Source organism: Petaurus breviceps, unplaced genomic scaffold (assembly GCF_028583685.1).
Source record: "Petaurus breviceps papuanus isolate PSGF00001 unplaced genomic scaffold, PetGlider_PUasm1.0 207, whole genome shotgun sequence".
NCBI classification, from domain to species: Eukaryota; Metazoa; Chordata; class Mammalia; order Diprotodontia; family Petauridae; genus Petaurus; species Petaurus breviceps.
Window position 1 is genome coordinate 5524138 of NW_027185850.1, and position 24660 is coordinate 5548797.

Here is a 24660-nt window from a genome sequence, read left to right on the forward strand (position 1 = left end):
CCCACCAGATCACCATAGCAATCCATCAAATGCAATGAAAAATTCATTTTACAAAATGCTGCTCTGGTGGTCTGGTCCATGAATTAAAAAAGGAAGTGATTTGCTCCCTCCTCACTAGCTGAGTCTTGACTATTGAGAAATAGACTAAGAAAAAGTAATTCGATGATATTCATGACTTTGTTAGTTAGTGGAGGATCATTATGGGCTGTTCTATTTTGGGGACTACATCTTAAAACTCAAAATGGGGTTTGCTTTGCCTTTTTCACCAGGTTAATTTCCTTTTTTATTAATTCTCTGATGCTAAAAAATTATCCAATACTGTGTTCCCTTTGGGAGGTATCATTTCATTGTCCCTTTCCAACTGTGACACTGGGATTGTATTTATATTTTGTACATAAATTAATTTCCTAAATTAAAAAAGAAACTCCTATTAGTTAATTGTCATATTGCTTTGTAAATCACCCCTGAGAGCACACATTTTGGTAAAAATCATTGTGCTTTTGTTTAGAGTGATGCTCCTAATTGTTAGGGGAATATTTTAATGATGAGCTTCTCACAGCTTATCAAAGAATCACAGAATCTCTCAGTTGAAGGGACATCAGGGACTGTCTAGTACAAGCAAATGTATATGGACAAGAATTTCCTTTAAAACTTACTTGACAAGTGATCAAACAACAGTGCCTAATGCCAATCAAAGACCCTAAAGTCTTTTCATGAAAGATTATTAAAGAAAAGTTATTGTGCATTATTAATTATGATTATTAAGTATCAGATTGGGATCTGAGAGAGGTGTGGATATTCCTTGAATGTTTTCAAAAACATGATAACTAATTACTTATCAAATGGTCATCCCTGTAGGCTACCCTCAATGCCCAGTCCCTTCTTGGAATTTTTTGATACCTACATTCCATATAATACCAACATAATTATCTGACAAAGTGGAGAATTCAGTGAAATTGGTCTTTTGGTCACATCTTCAAAAATGGAGTTATATGAAGCTAATAGTTTCAGCCACATCAGATGTTATTCATGAGAAGTCTAAAGAGATACATAATTTGCTGATTTGTACTCCTGCCACGGTCCATATACTCATTCAGAAGAAGGGAAGGAATACTTTTCTGAGTGCTAGTAAGCAATATAATGTTTATTTTTTATTCAGAGTCATAAAGAGAATCCTTAAGAGCCTCTTTTGACTTCTGGTGCCAAGATGTGGAGTGAGGAAAGAACCCTCTAAAAATTGCCTCAGAATTGATATAGGAGCAGGGAAGCAGCTTATTAACCCTGCAGGAAAGGTCTGTATCATTGGAGTGGGAGGTGAGTGAGATCCAAGAGCAGTAGCAGCAGCAGCCAGCATCATAGCAGGGGGGCTGCAGCAAGGCTCTAAGCCTACAGCAATCCACCATCAAGGTTCTGCCCTCCTGCAAGCCAACAGCCTCCTCATCAAATGAACAATCTGTGCAGCACAGCAAGACCCTACCCCCAGCACAAGCCACAAGCTAGGCCTTGACCCCATTACTGACTAGTAGTGAAGCACTGCCCTGGGGCTGACCAACAGAGACACCCTGCCGCTGGAGCCTACCAGCAGAGAGACTCTTTCCATAGCAACCCAGCAGCAAGGTCCCAGCTACAACAGGCCAGAAGCTAAACCCTACACCCAGGAGATGCCAATAGGGAGGTCCCACAAGTACAAGTCAGAAGGGAAGGCTATCCTTCAGAGAAAGCAAGCAGCTAAGCCCTGAAGCCCAGTGAAAGCCAACAGTAAGACCCAGAGCCCCAGCACACACACACACACACGCGCACACACACACACACACACACACACACACACACACACACAACCTCAGGACAGTGCAGGATCAGATCCCAACTCTCACATAAAAACACCTAGTCACAAAAAGGCAGAGAAAATGAGCAAAAAGCAACAACAAAAAAAAGAGCTTGACTATAACAAATTATTATAGTGACAGGGAGGATCAAAGCATAAACTTAGAAGAGGACAGTAGTGTCAAAATGGTTACACATGAAGCCTCAAAGAAAAATATACTTCAGTCCTAGGCTCCAAAAGAATTCCTAGAAGAGCTTAAAAAGGATTTTAAAAAGAAAATTAGAGAAGTAGAAGAAAAATTGGGAAAAGAAATCAGAGTAATGCAAGAGAATCATAAAAGAGAGTCAATAGCATGGGAAAAGTTATACAAAAATTTACAGAGGAAAATAACTCCCTAAAAAAGAGAATCGGCCAAGGGGAAAAGGAAGCACAAAAATCTCACTGAAGAAAGCAATTTCTTAAAAATTAGAATCGAGCAAGTGAAAGCTAATGATTTTATGAGACATCAAGATAAAATAAAACAAAATTTAAAAAGTAAAAAATATAGAAGAAAATGTGAAATTTCCCATTGGAAAAACAACTGACCTAGAAAATAGATGTGGGAGAAATAATATAAATATTATTGGACTATCTGAAAGTCATAATGAAAAAAAAAGCCTGGACAACATTTTAAAAGAAATTATCAAAGAAAACTGCCCTGGTATATTAGAACCAGAGGACAAAATAGAAATTTAAAGAATCCACTGATTAACTCCTGAAAGAGATGATAAAATGAAAACTCCCAGGAACATCATAGCCAAATTCTAGAGCTCATAGATTAAGGAAAATATATTGTAAGCAGTCAAAAAAGAAACAATTCAGATATTGTGGTGCTACAGTCAGGATTACAGAGGATTTGGCAGCTTCCACATTGAGGTACTAGAGGGCTTGGAATGTGATGTATCAGAAAGCAAAAGAACTAGGGTTACAATCAAGAATCACCTACCCAGCAAAACTGAACATAACCCTTCAGGTAAAAAAAATAGATATTTAATGAGATAGAGGGATTTCAAGTATTTCTAATTAAAAGACTAGAGCTCAATAAAAAGTTTGACCTCTAAATATAAGCTTCAAGGGAAACACAAAAAAGAAAAAAAAAGAAACAAGAAGGAGAAAACATAATAAATTAAATAAGGTTATACTGTTTGTATTTCTATATGGCAAGATAGTATTTGTAACTCTTAACAACTTTATTATTATAAGAGAAATTAGAAGGATTATATGCAGACAGAGTGTGGATATAAGGAGATTTTGATGGGATAATACCCCTCCCCCCAAAGAAATTCAATAAAGGGCTGAGAAAGAAAATTGCACTGGAAGAAGAAGGGGGAGATTGAATGGGGGTAAATTATCCCATATAAAAGAGACGTGAAAGAGTTATTATGTGACAAGGGCAAGGGTGGGGGGTGTAGGAGAAAAAGGGGGATAAACAAGTAAAAAATAGCATGGGGGAAATACACAGTTAGTTATCATAACTATAAATGTGAATGGGATGAACTCACCCATAAGGCAAAAGTGGATAGGAGAATGAATTAAAAACTGGAATTTTTTATATGTTGTTTACAAGAAACACATTGGAAGCAGGGAGATACACACAGGATAAAGGTAAGTTCCTGGAGCAGAATCTGTTATGCTTCAGTTGAAGCAAAGAAAGTAAGGATAGCAATCTTGATCTCAGACAAAGCAAAAGCAAAAATAGATCTAATTAAAAGAGACAAAGGAGTAAGCTAGATCTTGCTGACAGGTACCAAAGACAATGAAATCATATTAATGCTAAATATATATACACCAAATAGTATAACATCTAAACTTTTGAAGAAGTTGACTGAGTTAAAGGAGTTATTAGTGGAAGACCACAACTTTCTCCTCCCAGAACTAGATAAACCTAATAAAAAAATAAACAAGAAAGAAGTAAAGGAGTTGAATAAAAATCTGGAAAAGTTGGACATGATGGATCTTTGGAGAAAACTGAATGTGAATAGAAAGGAATAGACCTTTTTCTCAGCAGTATATGGCACATACACAGAATCTAATCATATATTATGACATAGAAACCTCACAAGCAGATACAGAAAGGCAGAAATAGCAAATACATACTTTTCAGATTATGGTGCAGTGAAAATTGCATTCAATAATGGACAATGGAAAGAGAGATTAAAAGTTAACTGAAAATTAGGTAATCTAGTTCTGGAGAATGGGTGGGTTGGGGAACAAATCACAAAAACAATTGATAATTTCATTAAAGAAAATGAAAGCAATGAGACCACACAGTGAGAATTTATATCTCTAGTTGCTTGCATTGGTGGAATAGAGAAAGAGTGGATTGATGAATTGGGTATGAATCTAAGGGGATTATGGAAAGAACAATTTCAAATCCCCAACTGAACACCAGGTTGGAGGTCCTGGGGGTGAAGGGAGACATTAATAAAATTGAAAGTAAGAACACCATTGAACTAATGAATAGGACTAGGAGCTGGTTTTATGAAAACAAAAACAATAAAGTAGATAAACCATTGGTTAATTTGATTAGAGAAGGGAAAGAAGAAAACCAAATTACTGTATCAAAAATGAAAGGGTTGAATTCACTACTGATGAAGAGGAAATTATGACAAATTTTGGGAACTATTTTGTCCAATTATATGCCAATAAATTTGACAGTCTAGATGAAATGGATGAATATCTACAAAAATATAAATTACCCAGATTAATAGAAATAAAATACTTAAATAATCCAAACTTCAAAAAAGAAATTAAACAAGCTATCAATGAACTTCCTAAGAAAAATATCCCCAGGACCAGATGGATTCATACACAAATTCTACTGAACATTTGAGAAACAATTAATCCCAATACTATATAAACTATTTAGAAAAATAGGTGAAGAATGAGTTCTACCAAATTCCTTTTATACCACAAATGCGGTGCTGATACCCAGATCAGGAAGAGCCAGAGCAGAGAGAGAGAATTATAGACCAATTTCCTTAATGGATATTGATGCAAAAATTTTAAATAAAATACTAACAAAGAGATTGTATCAATATATCACGAGAATCATATAGTATGATCAAGTGGGACTTACACCAGGAATGCAGGGTTACTTTAATATTAGGAAAACTATCAGCATGGTTGACCATATCAATAGAAAAACCAACAGAAATTGTAGGATCATCTCAATGGATGTAGAAAAAGCCTCTGGCAAGGTACATCATGCATTCCTATTGAAAATGCTGGGAACTGGGGTGGCCAGGTGGCACAGTGAGTAAGAGCACCGGCCCCAGCGTCGGGAGACCTGGGATCGGTTCTGGCCTCAGATACTCAGCACCCACACAAAAAAGAATTGGCCGTGTAACCTTGAGCAAGTTACTTAACCCCAAGTGCTTAAAAAATGCTGGGAATGAATGGAGCTTACCTTAAAATGACAAGGAATATTTATCTAAAATCATCAGTAAGTGTTGTCTGTAGTGGGGATGAGCTAGAAACCTTCTCAATACAATCCAGGTGTAGCAGGGATGCACGTTTTACCTCTATTGTTTAGTATTATCTTGGAGATGGTGGTGGTAGATAGTGGTGGGAGAAGGGGGAGAGACTGAAAGACTTGGAAAGGGCAATGAGGAAACAGGACTATCACTCTTTGTGGATGATGTGATGTTGTACTTTGAAAATCCTAGAGGATCAACTAAAAAACTACTTGAAATTATTAATAACTTTGGCAAAATTGCAGGATACAAAATAAACCCACATAACTCATCAGCATTTCTGTATATTGCCAACAAGATTCAGCAGCAAGAGAAAGAGGGAGAAGTTCCATTTAAAATAATTGTAGACAACAAAAAATACTGTGAGTTTTCCTGCCAAGACAAACCTAAGAACTATATGAATTCAACCATAAAATGCTTTTCACATAAATAAGGCCAGATCTAAACAACTGGAAAAAATATTGATTGCTCATGGATAGGCAATTTAATAAAGGTGACAATTCTACCTAAATTAATCTATTTATTCAGTGTCATAAAAATCAAACTATCAAGGAATTATTTTATTTGTACCACTTCTTAGACTATATTATAAAGCAGTAATTATCAAAACAATCTGGCACTGGCTAAGAAATAGTTATGGATCAGTGGAATAGATTAAGTCAAATTACATTACAGTAAATGACCATAATAACCTAATATATGATAAAACCAAGGATCCAAGCATTTGGAACAAAAACTCATTATTTGGTCGGAACTGCTGGGAAAACTGTAAAATGGCATGACAGAAACTGGGTATAGACCAATATCTCACATAGTTGCCAAGATAAGGTTCAAAATGGGTACATGATTTACATGTAAAGGGTGATACCACAGGTAAATTAAGAGAACATGGAGGAGTTCATCTGTTAAGTTTATGGATAAAGGAAGAATTTAAGACCAAAGAAGCTATAGATAGTATTGCAAAATGTGAAAGAGATAATTTTGATTATGTAAAATTAAAAAGTTTTTTTTTAACAAACAATACTAGAGCAACCAAAATTATAAGGAAAGCAGAAAACCGGGAATTTTTTTTGCAATAAGTATCTCTGACAAAGACCTTATTTCTCAAATATATAGAGAACTTTCAAATTTATAAAAATGTAAGTGTTGCATTATATATGATATTTTAATATGTATACATAAAATATATATGTATGTATAATATATTTTATATGTATATATGATATATGTGTACATCATATAAAAATATATATCAAATTTATAAAAATGCCACAAGGCAATACCCAATTGGTAAATGGTCAAAGGATACAAGCAGGAAGTTTTCAGACAAAGAAATCAAAACTATATATAATAATATAAAAACATATTCTAAATCAGTGCTTCTTAAACTGTGGGGTGCAACCCCATATTGTGACCCACAGTTTAAGAAGTGCTAATGGGGCCACAAGTGGAAAAAAATTTAAAAAGTCCTGCCTAAATCACTACTGATTAGACAAATTAAAATTAAAACAATTAATAGGTACCATTTCACACTATCAGAATGGCTAATGTGATAAAAAAGGAAAATGATAAATGTTGGAGGGGATATGGGAAAACTGGGACGCTGATGAGTTGTTGGTGGAGAGCAATTTGGAACTATGCTTCCCAAAGGGTTATAAAAGTATGCATACCCTTTGATCAATCAATACCATTGCTTGGTCTATATACCAAAGACATAGAAAAAGGGAAAAGGACCTATTTGTACAAAAACATTTATATCAGCTCTTTTTTCAGTGGCTAAGAATTGGAAATCAAAGGGATACCCATTGACTGGGAAATGGTGAAACAAGCTGTGGTATACGATTGTAATGGAATATTATTGTGCTATAAGAGATATCAGGCAGGATGATTTCAGAAAACCCTGGAAAGTATTTTGAGAACTGATGCATAGTGAAGTGAACAGAACCAGGAGAGCATTGCACATAGTAATAGCAATACTGTTCAGTGAAGAACTGTGAATGACTTAGCTCTTCTCAGCAATACAATGATCCAAGACAATCCTAAAACAGTAATGATGAAGTATACTGTCTGCCTCCAGAGAAAGAACTGATATCGATTGAATACAGACTGAAGTATGCTATTTTTCACTTTCTTGCTTTTCGTTTTTTGAATCTTCTTGTACAAAATGACTAATACAAAAATGCTTTACATAATTGCACATATAGAGCATATCTGGTTGCTTGCCATCTCAGGGATGGGGGAGAGGAGAAAAGGAGGGAGGGAAGGAGTTTGGAATGCAAAACTCTGGATAAAAATGTTAAAAAAATGTAAAAAAGAAAAGGAATGCTATGAAATGATGAAGAATAAGCTTGATCCAAATGAATAGCTGGAGAAGATACTTCCTCCATCTCCTGCTCCTTTGTAGTGGTCTTGGTCCATGGATGTGGAACATTGCATTAACAGCAGATTTTTTTTTTTTTACAAAGTGTTGGTTGATTTTACTCTTTTCTTTTTCCTTATTTTTCAACTTTAAAAAATATATAGCTTCTCTAGGGGAGGCCAAAAGGAGAAATTAAGAGGGAAACTGAAGTGGCTTAGAGACAAAATACATCAATAAATTCTATATATTTTTTGCTTTTTTTTTTTTGAAGGGAGGAAGGCAGGGCAATTGGGGTTAAATGACTTGCCCAAGGTCACAGGCTAGTTTTTGTGTTGTGTCTGAGGCTGGATTTGAACTCAGATCCCACTCACTCCAGGACTGGTGCTGTATTCACTGCACCACCTAGCTGCCCCCTAGAATCTATTTTTTAGGGAAGAAATTATAAAAGAGACATGAAAATCTACCTTCTTCCCTTCTTCGCAGAGGTTGGAGACTATTGGTATGGAATTTAGCACATGTCTGATAGGGTGATTAGATGTCCTAAACTGTGTGTGTGGGTAGAGGAAGGATCCCTCTTAAAAAAAATTCTTATAAGGGATATCTCTCTGGAAGATCATGGGGCAATGGCTCTACTGGAAAATGCAGTGAGGTAAAAACAACAGATATTCATAACAATGTAGTACAAGGAAAAGTTTATTTTTAATTGGCAGAGAAGAGAAACTCTTAATAGAGAGGGGAATCTAAAGACATGCTTGCTATTTCTGTTAAAACTTGAATATTTATGGGCAGAATCCAAGGGTCTATTTCCCCTCAGGATCTTTGAACAAAGTGAATGGTGGTATCCTGGTTATAGTGACATGGTTTGAAGAACCAGGATCCAGATGCAGGCAGAATTAACTGAAAGGGGAGCTATGATATTATTCTGCTCAATTATTCATTAAATCCCAATGAAGCTAGCAATGTTTACCAAAATGAAGCATAGTAATAATTTAAAATCATTAAAATGTAACATATCTTTAACATGGGATTTAAGTAAACATCTTTGACATAATTGGTATTTTTCATAAATGAAAGCTTATTAATGAATTAAACCACAGTTTCATCTCCAAGTTTGATTAGAATTCTTTCTAACTCACCCTGAAATTCTCTCTCTTTTTTTTTTTTTGCCATTTGGAGGGCAATTGGGGTTAAGTAACTTGACCAAGGTTACACGGCCAGTTGTTTTTTTTTTGTGTGTGTGTTGTGTCTGAGGCCGAAATCGAACTTGGGTCCTCCCGACTCCGGGGCCGGTGCTTTACTCACTGCTGCTACTGAGCTGCCCCTTCACCCTGAAATTCTTAAGGGGGATTCTGACCTTTAGTAGGACAACTTGGAGACTTTGGGAAAATTTGACATCAAAAGCTCTTCCAGGTAATTTGACTTTAATGATTGGCGCTCTTCCTCCAGCTCAGCTTACAGGGGTCTAGAGGTCCTGCACGGCTCTTTGGGAGACCCTGACTTGCTTTTTCCTAACCAGCTCTCTCAGATAGAATGGTCCCTGCACGTTGTATAGGACACACCCAGATCTTCCATTTCTGATCATCACTGGGCATCTCAGTGGCACCATAGTGCGCAGAGTGCTCGGTCTGGAGTCAGGAAGACCTGAGATGGGATCACAGACACTGGCTCTGTGACCCTGGACAAGTCACCTGAGACGGGATCACAGACACCAGCTCTGTGACCCTGGACAGGTCACCTAGAGATGGGATCACAGACACTGGCTCTGTGACCCTGGACAAGTCACCTGAGAAAGGATCACAGACACTGGCTCTGTGACTCTGGACAAGTCTCCTGAGACGGGATCACAGACACCGGCTCTGTGACCCTGGACAAGTCACCTGAGCCTTGTTTGCCTCAGTCTCTCCATCTGTAAAGTGGGAATGATAACAACAGCACCCATCTCCTAGGGTGTGAATATCCAATGAGAGAATAATTGTAGAGTGCCTGGCACAGCTCCTAGCACACAGAAAGCTCTGTATAAATGTTAGCCATTATTATCTCCATCCCATATAATTCACTTCTTAATAACCTTTCTGCCTTATGAAGGGACTTATTCCAAGTTTTCCCTTACTTTCTATTAGTACCTAATATTGCAAACAGTGATTTCCTTTAGCAATAGTTTTTTTTTTCTTTTTGGAGGGCAGTTGGGGTTAAGTGACTTGCCCAAAGTCACATGGCTAGTAAGTGTGTCAAGTGTCTGAGGCCAGATTTGAACTCAGGTCCTCCTGACTCCAGGGCCAGTGCTCTATTCATTGCGCCATCTAGCCGCCCCAAAGCAGTAGTTTTTTTTTTTTAAATTTATACAATAATTTATTTTTAGTTTTCAACATTCATTTCCATAAGATTTTGAGTTTTAAATTTTCTCCCCTTCTTTCTTCTGCCTCCTCCCCCCACAAGACAGCATGCAATCTGATATAGGCTCTATGTATACATTCACATTAAACATATTTTCACATTAGTCATGACATAAAGAAGAATTAGAACTAATGGGAGGAACCCAGAGAAGGAAGAAACAAAACACAACAAAATAAAAGGAGAGTAAATAGTGTGCTTCCATCTGCATTCAGACTTCCCAGTTCTTTCTCTGGCTGTGGACAGCATTTTCCATCGTGAGCTTTTAGGAGTTGTCTTAGATCCTTGCATTGCTGAAAAGAGCTAAGTCTATCAAAACTAGCAATTGTACAATGCGTACAATGTTCTCATGGTTCTCCTCAATTCTCTTATAATCAGTCCATAGAAGTTTTTCCAGATTTTTCTGAAGTTTGCCTGCTTATCAATTCTTATAGCACAATAGTATACATTACATTCATATACCACAACTTGTTCAGCCATTCCCCAACTGATGAACATTCCTTCAATTTTCAACTCTTTGCCACCACAAAAAGAGCTAGTCACAGTTTTAACTTCTGGTTTTGGCTCAAATATAAATTGCTTGCTATTACAAGGGAAATATTATTTTCCATAATAATAATAGCTGACATTTAAGTGAGATTTTAAGGTTTGCAAAACATTTTACAGACATGATCTCATTTGATACTTGCACCAAACCTGTGAGGGAGGCACTAAAGGTATTATTATCTTGATTATACAAATGAGGCAACTGAGGCTCAGAGAGTTGAAGTGATTTGCCCAAAATCATACAGTGTCAGAGATGGAAATTGAACCAACCTTCTCTCCCGGTGTCCAGTCCAACAGTCATTTGTGACTTATCCTAATCAGTAATTGTCAGTGTCAGGACTAGAACTCAGGCCTTCTACTCTCAGTTCAGTATTTCTGCCACCATATCACACACCTCTCAAGGACCAGAGCTATTTCCTCCCTCTTAGGCCCTGGAACACCAGAGCTCCCTATCACTGACCACTGGCAACTCTAGCGGCCCATGATGAGCACATCTTCTGCCTGCCTGCCCACTCTTAGGACTTCCAGAAACAGATTTCTCATCACGTTGTCCTGTGTCTGTGTCTTGTTCCTAAGTTCCCAAACATCCATCTAAATTCTTCCTAGGGCTCTCAGTCTGGATCTTCCTGTGTCATTTGTGTCTTGGCAGAAGTGTGTAATGTAGTCCTGCTTGTGAGGGTAGAGGATAGGAGAAGCCAGGCTGACCTTTATGGTTGGTGTTCAATTGATTTTTCCATGGTAGAATTTAGTCAACATGATCCTTGAGAGTAGGGTTTCTTCAACTTTCTCTGTGCCATGGGCCTCTGGCACGTCAGCCTGGTGAAGCCTAAGGATACCTCAGAATCAGCTTTTCAAATACACAAAATGGAGTACAGAAGATTTCAAAAGAAACCGATTACAGTGAAATACAATTATCTATATATGTGTGCACACACACACATGCACACACATGTGCACACACACACATTTTAATAAAGCAGGTTCCTAGATCCCAGGTTAAGAAGCCCCACTTTCAAGCTTTCACAAAGTCTTGGCCGATCCAAACTTGGGGGATCTACCCATTCATCTTGTGATGAATAACAAAACTCCTTCCTTGCTAAGTGTTATTCTGCTTTGTGATATGATTGTCATGGACACATGCTAGACTGTAGATATATAGAATATACATTTTTAATGAAGAAAATGCTATTTGCAAACTATTCTATTTTAAAATTGACCAATGTCACTATGCCCAATAAGCCTGAAAAATACTCCAGATGCATTTCATAATTTTCTAAAACATCCACTCCTAAGTATTTGCAATCCATAGGTTCCAAGGACTGCTTTGATGCTGCGCTTATAAACTCTTCTCTTTTGAAAAAAAAAAAACCTGTATACACACACAACATATACTCATTTGAAACAATCTTTACCAAAATTAAATGTCTTCAAGCTTTCTCAAGAAATCTTTTTTCCTATCTTTATGGTATCCTAATGAGTCTCTATTGGAGAGGAAGATGAAATGGAGAAACCAGAATAATTACTTAGGATGGATTGAGAATCAATGTTCGTAATCACGTTTGAGGTTTCTCTTCTGTTGCTAGTGACTTTGTCTCTAGGCCAGGCTTCTAGTAGTATCTTGAGCCCTCTTCAGGGCAAGTATGAGTGTATTTCTTCAGTCTCTGCCCATAAACTCAGATTGTCATTACTGATGACTGTCCAATTTTCTGTGCCAAACATGGAGACTGTCTATATAAGTTTCATGGAGGAAAAAAAAATGCTTTTCTTCAACATGCAGCATCAAGCAGTTAACTTTCCTGCTGAAAACGTCTCTTTGGAATAACTAGTTTGGTCGTTTTGATGGTGGCAGTGTTTGTTTTGCCGGGGCTGTGAAACCCGATTCTTCCTGAGTAGAATTTGTCATAGTCGTTCCGTGCTTTGGAGAGAACGAGATCCAGAATCCTTCTTCATTCCCTTTCCTGCCTACAACTTTGTGATTCAGTCTTCCTTTCCTAAAATGGAGCAAGGAGGGAGCTTACTCCTTGAGTGATGAATTTCCAGTATCCACCATTAGAAATTTTTCCATCAGTAAAGGGTAATGGGTTACCTTATGGAATAGATACAAAATAATCATATCATTGATACAGTGTAATAAGGAGTCTCCATATGTGCTATTCATCAATATTTTTAACAGTAACCAATGGAAGCTGTGTACCGGCAAACTCTTTGCAAACAGCAACTTTAAAGCATTGTTGAATAAATATTTAAAGATAAGCAAATAAAATGGTGGTTTGCTACACTAAGAGAACTGCCACAAGAATGACATTTTTAGTTCTAAAATTGTGTCCTGCTTGGCAATTCACTCTCTATAACATGTCTGATTATCTTAGTTCTATAGTGAGCATGCTAATTCATAAGTGTTTTCTAAATAGGAGACAACCCATGATTAATATGTTTAAGAGTGTGGGGCAGTGATATACAGTCCACTGCTCTGCAGAATCATGGATCCCCCGAGTTTCCTAAGACCTCTAATGTCAGTCTTAGTACAAATGTCTATAGAGCTATACAGCAAGGTCTCTACAAACACATACCTATGTACAGAACAACACAACCACTAATGTCCACGCTTGAGGACTCACAGTGGCTTGGGGTTTAACTTGGGGCTACAAAGACTATATTCATGGTATACAAGCTCTTGGAGAGCCTCTCAAACTGGAAAGGCTTTGAATGTGACCCCAGCTATGAAGTGTATGCCTGCCATATGGAGACCTGTCTAGATAGATTTGGAAAGACCCATTACCATGTTTGCCAGGAGATGATGGCTTTTTTGGCCATAGTAATCCACTAGGACCATAGTATCAGTTCTGGCTGCATTTGGGAAGGTTGTGGACTGCTGTGTGTAGACCATTGTTAGGTGATTAATGGTCCTGCACTAATCCATACATAGAATGGAGCTGTGATCTGATTCAGTAATGGGAGTACCCATAGCAACCAAACCAGAAATATTTGACATGTAATCTAATAATAAAGTAAATACTTTTAGATAAAGCTCACGGGTAATGGTGGTTTGTTTTTTAAATCTTGTTGGATTTGTCCAGCCAAGTCTTAGTGGTCTGACTTCAAGTAGCCTAGGAAGTTTAATTTGCTTTGGCTTGCCCACAGTCCAGAAGATGAGTTGAAATTGGGGTCTATGGTAGGACTACTTAATATCTGAATTTCCCCAGGACTGGAGAAGTTCTAGACCTCTTAGAGATGACGGACTAAATTCTCAAGTCCCATATTCCCAACAACTTTTATTAATGCTTCAGATTTTTTCACTAATCAAACTTTCACCATTTTTATAATCAGGATTTGGTGTGTTGTCTGTCTTCTTTTCTCTATTAAGATGCTAAGTTTGTTCATATAAACACAGCTTACATACATGGAGTAGATTAACTGATCATTTTAGGATACAAAATCATCCAATGAGTGTCACTATATATCTCAGATGATCAAAAATCTCTAGATACTTGTATCTTTAAAGGTAATTTTATAAAGTTCTTTAGAAACAAAAGACTATCTGTTTTTAGTAAACAAATTGCATATAGCAAGTTTCTAAGTATGTTTCCAATGAATTCATTCCATAAAGAGAAAGAAGCATAGACCAGATTAAAGTTTCATACTTTGGGTCAACATGAATTTTATGTTATAAACTTAAATCTACCATTCTTTTCTTCATACTCCCATGCATAGTGTATTATAGACTTAACACTACCTACTGTTCACTATCTTGTCATTTGAGGAAAACAAATTCAGGTCTGTAAATGGAAAAAAAGAAATGCAAATAGTTCTTTTTTTCAGCCTTGTAGAGACAAAAAGAAATAATTGGCTACATTTTTGCTTTTCTACTTATTACTCTGGTTCAGCAAATATAGTCCTAGGACCATATTCTAAACCTGAAGTAAAGTAGAGAAGTCGGGCCACACGCCCCCAACTGACCTCTCCAGAGATGAAGCCCTTCCTCCATGGATGCCCATCACTGAAATGGCACCATTTGGCCTCTTCCGTTATTCCACTGCCATCAATGGCGGCACATTGATGATATGCTTACAATCAGTCCAAAAGTGGCAAATAGGAGAATTCCTAATTATTTTCTGTAAAGTGGGAACTTTCATTTCAACTTGGCAATACTAGAAATATACATCTACATTTGTAAAGGGCTCTGTTGCTTCTTAGGGAGTGTTTTTTCCCATGGTCATATAGAAATGCAATTCTATGTCATGACATTAAATCAAAATAAATTATAAGAAATAAGTTGTCTCATTAGAATTTTAGAGAATTTTTAAATATGTAATTATATAACATTTGTAAGAATACTTATATTTTCACTGAGGAAGGAATATAGGGTAATTTTTTGGGTAACATTAGAAGCCTTCGGCTACATTGAACCTTGTAGTTGAAAATAATAATAAAGTGGAACCACATTAGCATTCATAGACATCTTTTCCATTAGGTCTTTTGTTCATTCTGAATAGAAAATTTTCCAATCAAACTGAGAACATGAAGCACTGTTTCATCTCTCCTCTCTGTTTTTTTTTAGAAAAAGAGAAGAGAGAAGAAAAAGAAAATGACAGGATGTCTATGCTGCTCAGAAAGAGTAAAGAACCAATAACATTTTCTTGCATTTCTTACATATTTTCATAATGATCCATATTTCCATAATGATCAGTTTCTCACCACAACTGGGACTAGAAATCTCAGTAGAGAGATAAGAAGTGGTGCCAGGCTAGGGTGGAAGGGGAGTATCTGAAAGTGAGGGAGATCATGTGTCGAGATGCTCAAAACAATTAACAAAAAAGCACAGTCCTTTTTTGTTGTTGTTTCTGACAATTCTGAATTTTAAAACTCTAGATTGATACCAATTTGCTAAAAATACAATGATGATTTGTCTTCCTAGAATCAAAGCACCAGGGCGTAGGAATCTTAAAGTGTCTCTTAAATACACAGAATCTTCAAAAGTATTTTTAAGTGGAACTAGTGACAACTTTTGTAACTTTTGCATTTGCAAATATTCCATAACTTGGATTACATATGAAACTGCTATTTTCCCACTTGGGCCAAGGAACTTGAAATACACTTGGGCTAAGGGATGCAAAATGTCTGGTCACAACCTCAAATTAACTGTCTAAGACAAATTCAGTAGGCAGTAAACAGGAAACCCTGAGATGCAAGGCCCTGTGGAAAGAAGAAACACTATTATATAAGACTGTCAATGAGGAGGCTGCTGGGGATTGGGAAGGGAAAAGGAAGAGCAGAGACAGATCACCTGGTTAAAAGTTATGATGTATATGTATGTGAGGAAAATGATCTGGTAGCTTCTCATTTTTAAAGTTATTATTCTTTCTATTTGCTAAGCTCAGTTGTTTCTAAATGCTGGGGTTCAAGTGCTACCAGCACTCCCTAAATTTCAGCATCCTGAGACAAAGCTCAAGTTGTCCCTCCTTAGTTCTTGGTCTACTTAAATGCTTCCCTTATGAGTCTGAGGTTGAAGGGGAGGTGTGTGCGAAATACCACACTGTCTCCCCACCTTCACTCTGTTTTCCATTATGTTGATGCCTTTAAAAGAGAGGGACAGAGTGAAAAGGAATATACTCTTTTTATCTCCATTTCATTCTGCTTTTTACCCTAGAGTTCCCACTAAATTCTTCTCCATTCTCTGTCTCATCTCATTCATTCCCTACTCTGATGGGACTTCAGGAGTTTATCATTATTGGCTCGAAGAGTCCTTGAACCCATTGCTCAGTAGGCAGGTGAGTGGAGAGGGAGAAGAGAGCTGGTTCCTGGGGTCACAGTAGGGGACAAATGTGTTCCTGGAATGCCAGGTGGACATTTTCCCCTAGGAACCTTGCTATCGAGGATGGCGTCTTCATACTTCTGGTATATTATGGGTATTATTGAGACTGAACCTCATTGTATGGCATTGTTTCTATGGGAAAATGTACTTCAAATTCTGAACAAGTTACTCACTAGCTTCTGTAACCCAATCCTCTGTGAGTTGGAAACTTTGCAGCTTTCTTAAAAAAAAACTAGTCTAGTTATATAGTAGGGATAAGGTTTTTGTGAGATCTATTTCCTACAACTGCAATGTTCAAATCTGTTTTTGTTATATTCATGCCAGCAAATCTTAAAGCAACATAATGCAGTTTTGTCTTACTGATGAATAAATGTATAACTTGTTTCAAAGTTGCAGACTTTATTTAAAAGGATAAAATGCTTTTTCAAAGAGGTTCCAATTAACATTCATAAGAGGGAAGGTTTCTGTCATTAATGGTCAATAAAAAAAACCTTGATTTCTTACCTTGTCAGAAGGTTTGAATGGATTTCCTTGTCCACTAATTCCGCCACTGATACTAAATCCAAGGCCAGGATTCTTTTCTATTCTCACACAAAACTAAGTTAAAAGATATGAGAAGGCCATAAAATATCTAAAACATTGTCTTTTCAAATCATTGCCATCCCCTTTCACATAATAAGTTCATATTCTTTTTAAATATTAAAAATTCTTCACATAACATCGAATTCATTCCCAATAGATATAGAGTAGGTGAACATTTCTAAAATATTAGGCTTTTCTACTTACTTCAGTTTGGGTTTAAATTAGGCTGAAAATATTTATGCAGTGAGTCAGTCAGAAGATACTGCCTACTATTCGCAGTTAGCTAAAATTAAAATGCAGTTATCAAATTCAGAACATTCACACAGAAAAGACCAAATGAATGATGAATACCTATTGCCTAGGTTTCAACATGTCTGGATGAACAGTTCGTGTAGTTGTTCATCAGTATTTGTGTCTGGGATGAAGCATAGAGATGGGCAATGAGTGATGAACAGGGGGAAGAGAGTGGGCTTCATTGCCTTTGGGAGACTGCCAAGCTCTTTCAATCCCCAAGCTCAGAACTTCATCTTTTTAATAGCAACAATTTATGGATAGTGCAAAACATGGGATATGCTAGTCTTTGAACAATTAACAATGAGGCAACTCAAGCAGGTTGCAACATAAAACAAATGAGGAATGTCATCAAGGAAGAGAAGAGGGGCTGGGGATGACTCCTAGGTAGGCAGAATCCTCTGGGGACCCATCCAATGTCATGTGAAAGCAAGGAAGTCCTGCCATATGTGTGGGACCTTCTGTGATGTACTTTGGGGAGGCCATGGACAAGAGTCCCATGGGACAGGGGGCAATCTGACTGGAGTGGTGGTGGTGAAGGTCTCAGAACCTCTTCTAGGAAAGTATATGTTCTGGCCTTGACTTTGAACCCAAGAATATGCTTTATACAATGGAAATCAATGTCTTATGGTAGTAAAGGAATAACCTTACTTCCATATTCATCAATGTTAAGTATCCTATTTGTTCCATAAATAGTTCACTTAAAATTTGGAGGTGAAGAATTACCCCCTGATACAGTCTTTATAGTACAGTCATTAGTGAATTGTTTCTGAGAATAGATTTAAGGCTTAGGATGAACAACCATTGACCCCAAGTATGGCACCACATTTTTATGTTTAGGATGTCTTTAATGCCACTTTCTAGCTAATGGAGCTGTGCTTTTCAAAATGAGTTATCAGAGGGTGTTTAAAACTGCAGATTGTGACAAATTTGTATTTTTTCTGTGTCTTGGTACAGATGAATGACTAAACTATATTAGTCAGAATTAAGTGGAAGGAATTTTTTTAGTTCTTCACAGATGTTAAGTATCCTATTTGTTCCATAAATAGTTCACTTAAAATTTGGAGGTGAAGAATTACCCCCTGATACAGTCTTTATAGTACAGTCATTAGTGAATTCTTTCTGAGGACAGATTTAAGGCTTAGGATGAACAACCATCAAGCCCAAGTATGGCCTCTCTTCACCAGGTCGACTTCCAGCGTGGACAGTCTGAACCTTAGTGAGGAGAAACTTCAAAGGCATTATGAACCATGGAAAATAAGAAGCAGAATGAAAAGAATATATTCCCATGATGCCATTGACATTAGTGTACTAACACAGCCTTCACCTGGTTTACAGCAGTATGTTAGGGATGGTTTGGGGAAATTTAGCTACAACTTCTTTCCCTTCCTACTTTCCTCTGTTTACCATCCTTGTTTTCACTTGTCATGCTTGACTTCTTTGATCCTGGGGAGTGCATTTCTTGGTGGGTCCTGAACTTTAGAGGAAAGGGAAGGAGAAACCAGTGGCTGGGGGGGAGGGGGAGGTAGAGAAAAGGAGAATCAGCATGGCTGTACAAGAAACATGTCTAGGGATGTAAGCTTTAAAAAGACCTGGGCACAAGACAGAATCAGATAAAGGTCATGGGTTATAATTACAAAAGCATTACTCAGTCCTGAAAGGAATGCTGAGAACAGCAACAAAAAGCTTGACCGAAGGAAAAATGAAGATCAAAAGAAGGGAAGAGACGTTGATTGGCGCAAATGATCAGGAGATAAGAGACAAAAGAGAGGAGGAGGAATTCATTTTGTTTCCACTTTTCCTGCCTCAGAAAAGGAAAAAAGGCTGGTTTTTGTTATTGTTACTGTCCTCATTCTTGAAGAGGACCTCTTGACTTGAAAGTGAATTGGCTTTTTTTTTTTTTGAGGGGCAGTTGGGGTTAAATGACTTACCCAAGGTCACAAGGCTAGTTTTTGTGTTAAGTGTCTGAGGCTGGATTTGAATTCAGGTCCTCCTGACTCCAGGGCTGGTGCTCTATTCACTGTGCCACCTAGCCACCCCTGTGAATTGGCTTTAAGTGAGGCAGGGCTGTGCAAAGTTACCAGTCTCACTTTTTCCTCCAGAGCCATCTGGGTCCAGTGGCCAGATATAGATCAGGATGAATGGAGAGGACCTGATGTAGTCGGAGACCTTGACCTTTTAAAACTAAGGTCTTTCTTAGGTCTCTGACTGAGATTTGTCGTCCCATTCAGTGATTAAGGCTAGGTAAGAAATGAAGGAAAGAACAGGCTCTTTTACCTAGTTAAAAAATATCATTCTGGGAAAGGAAGACCCCTCAGGCTTTCTGGCCAAAACAGAAACAATTGCTATTTACACTCACTAGGAGCCATCAGAGACCAAAGCATGACCAAGGGAGGCTTAGACTGGGACCTTGGGCAGTCAATGACAGCCAGAATGATTTGGGTTTAAGACATAATCCTTGAAAAAGAAATCTGGCCCACAAATCCTAAAATATCTTGTGAGGTTTCAGTGATCAAAATTTATGAATATATATTTATATATAAAACTTGGGCAGAGCACCCACAGGTAAGGAAGGGTATGATACCCTGTGTGGACATGAGGAGGGGAGAGAAGGAAGGCAGGCAGGTAGGAAGGAAAGAAGGCAGGCAGGCAGGCAGGGAGGAAGGAAGGAGTAGCCAACTTTTGCTTTTTCTGCCTAGGAGTGACAAAAGGCAGAATCTAAAGGGAAGGAGATAAGCCCAGGGCACTTAGCTTTCCCAAATGAGTAAATGCAGCACAAATACAAAATAAACACCCAGTAACTTGAATAAGAGAATCAGGAAAAGTGACACTTAGTCTGAGCTTTGAAGGAAAGTTAGGATTTGGAGGGGGAGGTGAAGAAAGCACATTCCAGCCTGGGGCTTGGGATCAGAAATGGAGGGTGACATACAAGGAGCATTAAACAGGCCAGTTAGACCCCCCATGTGAAGGTGACTAATGTATAATAAGCACAGAAAGGTAGGTTGGATACAGTTGTAAAGACCTTTAAATGCTGAACAAAGCCCCTCTAGTATTTGATCTTAGAAGGAATAAGGAGTCCCTGGTCTTTAGCAGTGAGGACAAGATCTGAGCTTTTCCATTATCATGTTGGTGGCAGGATGGAGGATAGACTGGAAAGGGCAGAGAGCAGAGGTAGGAAGACCAAGTAGGAGTTTACTACCATTATCTAGATAAGAGGCAATAAAGACTTGACTGAGGATGGTGGCCATGCCAGTGCAAGGAAGGGGACAGATGTGAGAAATGTTCTGGAGGGAGATGAGACAAGACTTGGCAATTTATCTGACATTTGGAGTGAAGAACCCATGATAATTGTGAACCATGAGCCTGGATGGCTAGGAGGCCTGTGGTGTCTCTCATAGAAACAGAATGCTTTAAAGTTGTGCACATTGATAATAAATGGCACAAGGTTTACTAAGTATACAGATTCCCTAAGGGAAAAAATCAGATTAGAAACACTGGCATGTTTTATATCCTAAAGACAAATGATCAGACCAGAAGATGAAAAAAAATTGTTTCTATGAGGTCATCCAGAATGATGTTTAAAATAGTTAGGAGCCAAATAAATATTTTGATACATGAATGTGTTTAAAAATAGGGATAGTTGTGCCTGATGTACTTAAAAAATGTGGTGGGAAGATAAGTAAAATTTTAGTCAAGTAACAGTAAGACAGGAAAACTTTGATGTCCAAGAAATATCACGGGTAATAAAGCCCACGAAAGCTTCGACTAATGACAATAGGAACAAGGCTGATTATAAAGGGGGAGAGATTAATTTTTATTAGAACAATAACATTCTGATTCCTTGTTTTTTTTTTTTTTTCATCCAGAAGGGAAGCTATTCGGGATACTGTTTGGGATACTATTTGGGATACTGGTCCTAAAACAAGGAAGACTATTTGGTCCATTTTGTCTTATTACATTGCGAGTAATGGAAAGTGATGCAGAGTGGAAGAGAACTTTCCCTTTTAATCATTCTGTGTAGTTTCTGAATATTCATAGCATACAGTGATCTGGTTTTCCTCCCACCTTTTTACCTATTGAAACAAGGGGACATTATTTGTTGCACATTTCCAGGTGCTCTGCTAAATAGTGCCTAATCCTGGGGGGAAAGGTTTGCAATTTACAGAACACGTGCTGGGGGAGGGGGCGTAGCAATGCATGCACATACATGCACGTGTGCAGTGTGGCAATGTATATGCACGCACACACGTGTGTACACATGCACATGTGTATGTATGGACATATAGCACATATGTACTGTTGTGCTTGGATGATGTACACACAGGTATGTGTGTAAAACCTTGCTCATTTAAAGCAAGGTGACAGGAGAAGGCTCCCCTGGTACCCATGGGAGATGAGAGGCCTTGAGGAAAAGGCCTTTGTCACAATGGGCAGACAGAGCCTCTCGGGAGTGCTCAGAGGCGGATAAGGATCAAAGCACCCAAGAGAGAAGGTGCAGATGGGCTGAAATCTGCATGTTAGGAGTGACAACATGGATGGGATTCCCAACCCTCTTAAGTACTGACAGTGAAATCAGGATGAGACCGTATAGATGCACACATGGTCACAAATGCTAGAAGGATTTGGGAGTGTGCATCAGATTGTTGGGGGAACTCTATTTACCAATGCAGACCACAATCCTTGAGGGCCTGGAGGTGAGCCCTCTCAGGGCTCAGTCACCTGCCCCTGGGCCTAGAACCCAGGGCTTCCAAGGCCTCCCATCCCCCAAGGACAGAGGCTCTGTTGGTCAGGCAGCCTCTCTTGGTGTGTATCACACACACACAACATCAGAATGAACACATTTTAAAATAATTTAAAAGAAATTTGCCTGTAGACTGGCTGCCTCCACACACCCTCGGCTTTTCCTTCTGTGCAGTGGGCCTCCTGGGTATAAGGGCCTCATCGTGCAGCGAGGGCACTAATCACAGTTCCCACTTACGTGGCAAGTTAAGGTTCCTGCTCTGCTTTCTCCATGCCATGCTGTGAAGGAAGCAGTGCTGGGAATATCATCCTCTCTCTTTGATGGCTGAGGAAGGATACTTGGGGAGCTGAGGTGGCTTGCCATGGTCACCCAGCCAGGAAGGATCAAAGCTGGGATTTGGAACCAAATCCTAGGCCAAGCTCTCTTCCCCCAGTAATGGGCTGCCTCACAACAGCCATCACTGGTCCCAAAGTAACATCATGGGCTTAATTACACTTTTAATTTCTACAACCTTTCACTTGCCAGTCGGGAGCTGAAATGAACCATACAGGAAGAAGAAGGAAAACCGGGGGCTCAGAGTGGGTGCGGAGGGGGTCGGAAAAATGGAGGCTCACCTGCTCTGGGTACCCGTCCATACTCCTCTGCCCTTTAGTTTGAATTAAGCACCGTCCAGGCTGAGGTCCCCGAGAAGCTTGTGAGGAGGGGATCTGAATGGGCAATGGCGATTGAAACTGCTGGATGGTCACCTTGTTGACATTGCCCTCGTAGGGCTGCTGCTCCCGACTCCGATGTTGGAGGCTCTGAGAGCCCATCAACGTCTGGATGTGGCTGCCTGCCTGTGGGGAGAAGACTCTGTCAGTCTGGGCACTGGGACCCTCCACCAGGCGCCTTCCAAACCAGAGGAAGGAGGCCTGTAGCTCAGCAGCCTAGCAACGGCAGCCTGGGCCAGAACTGGGAGAGAAAATGACTGAAGAGAGTTGCACTGCCTACAGGGGTTTATGAAAAAGTGAGTCCTGGAGGAAAACGAGATCCAGTACAGCCAGTTATCTGATGGCATGCATTGATGTGATTCAGCCTGAAAAACCTCAAGACACAGGTCTCTCCCTTCTGCCCTCCCAGGGTCTGACTCCTGCAACTTAAAGTGAGCGACAGCTTTTCAAGAATGAATGCTGATTCATGTTCTAGAAGCACACGGCAAGGGCAAGGTGGTGAATAGAGCAATGGCCTTGGAGTCAGGAAAACTTGAGTTCCAGTCCTACCTCTGACATCTACATCCCACTGGATAGTCCTTTACCTTCTTAGTGATTCGGGTAACTCTCTTTAGAGCCTAAGTACACATGATTTGGGGATCTGCTTCGGTGGAGAGGATTTCCACACTAGGAGTTCCCTACATTATGAGGGACTGTGGGTGGAGGTATTGGGCCAGGGAGCCTGGGAAAGACTGTGGCTTGATTCCAAGGGGGCGTGTGAGTGAGCAACTGGTGGATGAGAAAGGTCACCTTCCACTACCTGCTATGACCAATTTTGAATCTTTTCACCACAGCTAGCCTTATGTGGGAGAGATGTGGGGGCAGAAATGGATATTCCTGTCCCCACATCTCCCCCACATCTCTACTCATACTCACCACCTCAGTTCAGACCATAATTACCTTTCAGATGGCTATTGCAATAGCCTTCTAATTTATCTTCCTGTTTGAAGTCTGTCGCCTCTTCAGCCCATCCTCTAAATAGCGGCCAAAATGATTTTCCTAAAACTGAGCTTTGATCATGTACCCCCCCCCCCCCACATCGCCCACCCCATTCAATAAACTCTAATGGCTTCTTAGTGACTCTATGATCCACTATGATTTCATCCTTCAAAAATGTGTATTTTCATTGTATGTTTTACAATGAACATTAGCATATGCATGTAATTTATAGATAAGTCAACACAAATATGGGGGAGGTGATATTCTCAAAGCTTTCTGTTCCTAGGAGTGCACAACTGAAAAAAGCATGAAGGCTCCAAGTACCCTACACCAAGCAAATTATGGGTGTAGATTTTTAAAAAATGACAAAAAGGCCTCACTTTTCTGTAATACTTTAAAGTTTGGAAAGTTCTTTTCTGACAAACCTCTGAAGCAGGCAATGAAAGTATCATTCTCGTTAAAAAAAAAAAAAACCAGGAAATTAACACTCTGACTGATTGGCTGATGTTCCTTGAAGGTATCGAGCTCATATCTAGTGGAATTTGAACTCAGGTTGCCTGAATCCAAGTCCTACATTTTTTCCCCAATACATTGGAATTTTACAATTGAAATTGTTAAAAGACTTAGAGGAAAACCTTAGCACCCAGGCTTTATAGGAAGATGTGAGCAGGAGAATGTGGAAAGGCAGTAAAGCTGGAGACGTGACCTTGGAACTCCTGGGTTCAAATCAAGCCCCATTTCTCACAAACACTGGCTGCATGCCCATGGGCAAGTCACTTGACGCATCACTTTCCCAGGCAACTCTTTAAGATCATCATCGGTTAGGAGGCAGAGTGGATAGAGTGCTGGAGCTGAGGCAGACCTGAATTCAAATTTAGACTCAGAAACTTACTAGCTGTGTGACTCTAAG

The 24660-nt window shown here is 39.0% G+C and overlaps 1 protein-coding gene across 1 annotated transcript in view; it reads right to left on the bottom strand.

The window, feature by feature from the left end:
* Positions 1–24660, bottom strand: part of LOC138164868 (leucine-rich repeat-containing protein 7) — a 602064-nt gene that overhangs the window by 31848 nt on the left and 545556 nt on the right. Inside the window, exons 24-25 of the mRNA XM_069092797.1 lie at positions 22677–22898; positions 16953–17045 (exon numbers count right to left, since the gene is read on the bottom strand). Of these exons, the coding sequence (XP_068948898.1) occupies positions 16953–17045; positions 22677–22898 (315 nt within the window). The remainder of the gene's footprint in view (positions 1–16952; positions 17046–22676; positions 22899–24660) is intronic.